The sequence below is a fragment of the Vicia villosa genome, unplaced genomic scaffold (genome assembly GCF_029867415.1).
Source record: "Vicia villosa cultivar HV-30 ecotype Madison, WI unplaced genomic scaffold, Vvil1.0 ctg.000677F_1_1, whole genome shotgun sequence".
In the NCBI taxonomy this organism is placed as follows: domain Eukaryota; kingdom Viridiplantae; phylum Streptophyta; class Magnoliopsida; order Fabales; family Fabaceae; genus Vicia; species Vicia villosa.
The window spans coordinates 291,713-295,854 of record NW_026705301.1 but is presented as its reverse complement, the minus strand read 5'-3'; the positions used below and the strand labels follow the sequence as shown (position 1 = coordinate 295,854).

General features: G+C 34.4%; 1 protein-coding gene across 1 annotated transcript; it reads left to right on the top strand.

Moving 5' to 3' along the window:
• The first annotated feature begins 891 nt into the window (after window positions 1-891).
• Window positions 892-3,766, top strand: LOC131630381 (uncharacterized). The gene is made up of 6 exons (XM_058901168.1): window positions 892-1,663; window positions 1,868-2,030; window positions 2,122-2,298; window positions 2,398-2,481; window positions 2,601-2,682; window positions 2,851-3,766. Exons 1-6 carry the CDS (start codon window positions 1,311-1,313, stop codon window positions 3,285-3,287), a joined length of 1,296 nt encoding a protein of 431 aa, XP_058757151.1. The 5' UTR covers window positions 892-1,310; the 3' UTR covers window positions 3,288-3,766.
• The last annotated feature ends 376 nt before the right edge of the window (window positions 3,767-4,142 follow it).

The following is a 4,142-nucleotide window of genomic DNA, read 5'->3' as shown; positions in this document are numbered from 1 at the left end:
ATAATCAGATTACTATTGTATAGATAAAATATCATTATAATTAATAGTATATATAAAATAAAATTAATTTAACTAATTTTTTTTATAAATTATAAAATAATTTAGACATTTCTAATTTATTAATAATTTATGTCAGTTTTTTTAAAAAATTAACCGTTAAATAAAAAGAGAATCAATCAACATGACATTCAAATTAAAAACATACTTGTAACAATTATTATAATAAAATTTCTCTTTTTATTAAAAATAAATTGTAATAATAGTCCTAAGTAAACAAATTAAAATTTTGAAAAGCAATAAATAAGATGATAAATATTATGGAGCAGCTGGATGTTAAATATTTACCCAACAACAAAAAATTCAAGTGATAAATATTGATATCGTTAGACCATCTCCAATGGTAGTTTCTTCTATTGGGTCCTCCACATGTACCATTAATTTAATAATTAAATATTTAAAAAATTTGCCATGTCATAATAGAGTTGCATTGCAATGCAACAACTAAAACATTCTAGTACCCAATCAAATCAAGTTATGAGGTAAAGTTGTGGGACCCATATCAGATTTTTATTAAAGTTAAAATTAAATAAATTCTTTTAATATGATGTGGCTTAGTGGGTCCCATAAAGAACTCAAATGTAAGTTGCACCATTGGAGATGCTCTTAAATTAAACGAACCATTATAGTAAAATCTCAAAAAAAAATTCACATAGTTAGTTGCGCGTGAAACACATACACTAATCCATAAAAAATGGAAGAAAAACAAACTCAACGTGGAAAACAAGGTCTCGAAAAAAGGCCAAAACGACTGTATAAAAAGAACTACTACCCCCACTCGCTTTATACCTCACCCACCACCCCCACTCCAAACTCATTTTCTTTCCCTTCCAATTCCCCAAAACAACCAAACCAACAATCAAACACCGTCAATTTTACAAAACTTCCTCTTCCAAAAAAAAAAAATAATACAATTCAAACCCCGGTTTGAATTCCAACATCACCATCACAAGTCCACAACACGCTAACATCACTCGTTTCGTTTCCCACCGCTCTTTTTATTCCCCCTCTCATTCCTTCTCCCAAACCCAAACTCATTTTTTTATTCATCTTTTCTCAACCTCCACCAATTCCCTAACCCTCCTCAAAAAACCAAAACCCAAACCCTCTTATCTTCTTTCTAAATTCCACCCTTCACGTCCTAATCAAATCCACCTCTTATTTCTCGCCATTTTTCTCTCCTTATTATAATTATTCTCCTCCTCAATTATTCTCCAGCTATCACTTTTCTTTCTCTTGTTATCATTATTATCATGACGAACCCCGTAATTTGGGGTTTTTCTGCTGCGACGAACATGGTTTTTACTCCTGTGTGGCTAGTGTTTTTCTTAGGGGTTATCGTTGGTTGGTTATGGAAACCGAATTGGGCTAGCACAGGGAAAGACAAATTGGCTAGTTCATTGGCCAAGTCTTTTGATTTTGCTTCACCTTCTGGTTCTCCTGTATTTTCCCCTTTGAAATTCTATTCTTCTTCTTCTTCTTCTACCTCTGTTAATTCTTCTATTACAATGCAAACCCCAAACCCTGATTCTTTGGGTATTCATAAAGATATCAATAAAAAAGCTTCTTCTTCCTCAACACCATCCAAATATGATAGTTCCTCCAGGTAACTGTTTTTTTTCTTTCATTTAATTAATAATTATTGATTTGATAATTGCTACCTTTTTGAATTTTAGATGTTGAATGTTAGTTAATTTGTTAAATCAATATTAAATTGCTTCTGGAAATGAAAGTATGGTTTGAAAACTTGGATATTTGTTTGGAAATGGTAGTTTTATTGACTAAATTTGGACTTTGTTTGACCCTGCAGTACACCGGATTCTAGTGAAGATACTTCGAACGGTGTTACGGTTGATGATTTACATCATTTGTACAAGCTTGTGGAGGAGAAAGATGGAGGTCTTCCTTGGATTCATATGATGGATCGTTCTACGCCAACTTTGAGTTACCAGGCGTGGCGTAGAGAACCAAAGGTATGATAAATTATGGTTTTGTTTCTAATTGGTGTATGTATAATGTTCGGTTTGTTGCAATTGCTGATTTTTGTTGTTGTTGGTTTGATAGAATGGTCCTCCACAGTATCGAAGCAGTACTATTTTTGAGGATGCGACTCCTGAGATAGTGAGGGATTTATTCTGGGATGATCAGTTTCGACCGAAGTGGGATGATATGCTTATTAACTCGACAACGTTAGAAGAGTGCCCTACTACTGGAACCATGAAAGTGCATTGGGTTCGAAAGGTGCGAAACCTTTTTACTTGGTTTAATAAGTGTCGTTTTTTGACGTGTTCTGTATCTGTTTTCATTTGCTTATATGGTTGCTATTTTTCTGTGTTACAGTTCCCCTTCTTCTGTAACGACAGAGACTATGTTATCGGACGAAGAATATGGGAATGTGGGAGGTCCTACTATTGTGTTACAAAGGTACTTGAAGAAGATTCACCTTTTTTTTCTCTTGAATATTTGAAGACATCAATTGAGTACGGTTAAATTCTGCGCTGTATAATTAGTGTTGTTCTTACATTTTTTCCCCTTCCTTTTAGGGGGTAGATTGTTCTTCAATCCCAAGACAAGACAAACCCAGACGCGTCGATGTGTATTACTCTAGCTGGTGCATTCGAGCAGGTTTGTTTTGATAACTTTATTAATCAAGGTGTAATTTGCACAACAGTTTAATTTTGATAATTATACGGTTGATTGACTGAGTAATTTTTTAAGCTAGTCAATCATTCCCCACCAGACTTGGTATGGGCTTATGGCTGATCAATGATCTTATGCTGTTTTTCTTGACAGTTGAATCAAAGAGAGGTAATGGTCAATTGACAGCATGTGAAGTTTTACTTTTCCATCATGAAGAAATGGGAATTCCATGGGAACTTGCAAAGCTTGGAGTAAGAAAAGGCATGTGGGGAACAGTACAGAAGATTGAGCCTGGTTTGCGTGCTTATCAAGAAGCAAAAGCTTCTGGAGCTCCACTATCTCGTTCCGCTTTCATGGCCAGTGTCAACACAAAAATAAGTCCCGAGTACTTGCAATCCATCGGATCCTCAGACGATTTATCTCAAATCGAAAGTGCAACCACTTCTGACAAACCAAAGGGCGTGAACGTACCAAAGATGCTAGTCATTGGCGGTGCTGTTGCTCTTGCTTGTAGTCTTGATAAGGGGTTGTTGACCAAGTATCTTTTATTTGGTGTTGCTAGAAAATTTGCTAATATGGGTAAAAGATAGTAGAACTAAAGGTGGAACCAATCTCTTGAAGGGATTTGGGTGTGTTGTAGTCACAAATTCACGCATTCATGCAGTCAGCGTATCAGTTGTCGTTGGATCAAGATCACGCGTACAGAAAGAAAGTATTAGCTGTCACTGTTGTGCTGATTGTGTGGGATTTGTGACTCTAGGCAATTCAAATCCCTCTTGAAGCCATTGTTTTGGATGATCCACAATATCCGTTTTAGTTTCCTTATTATATCACCTAAGAATTAGGAGGCACTTTTTTTGGGTAAATAATCTATAAAAAAATAAAATCTAGGGGAAATGAGAAAATCTAGGCTTGTTGATTTGGGAGAAAGGCTAGTAGATAATTTTTTAAAACTTTTATTTATTTCTTAGATCATGAGTTGGTGAAGACCACAGAATTTCTAAACTTTGTATGGTTGTATTGTACAAACCTCTTAGCAATAAAGAATAAAGATGATCTATTTTTATCACTTCCCATCTTGTAATTTAATCATTGATATGGTAAAGTGCATGCTATGCTATAATTGCAATAATCAATAGTAAATTTTAGTTTGTTCAATTTACTGATTTTATCATGCAACAACATAGGAAAATCTCAAACTGAGGAAGCTTTTGTTAGATTGTTGTTTGAATTTGTTAACAGTCGTCATCTATTTTAACATGTATTGTATGTAGGATGAGGATCAATCGTTTGTGATACTGTCTTCACGTACTCAACATGACATGATGACAAACGTGATCAACATGAATAAGTTCTTTCTTGATTAATGAGCTGTTTTACGATATACTAGGATCAACTATCCACTTCCTCAACGATACATCTTTGTAAAATATACGCAATTGGAA

Coding starts and splice junctions, on each gene's coding strand:
- LOC131630381 (XM_058901168.1), top strand. CDS start 1,311: ATGACGAACCCCGTAATTTGGGGTTTTTCTGCTGCGACGAACATGGTT. Junction 1,664..1,867: donor AAATATGATAGTTCCTCCAG/GTAACTGTTTTT, acceptor TTGACCCTGCAG/TACACCGGATTCTAGTGAAG. Junction 2,031..2,121: donor CGTGGCGTAGAGAACCAAAG/GTATGATAAATT, acceptor TTGGTTTGATAG/AATGGTCCTCCACAGTATCG.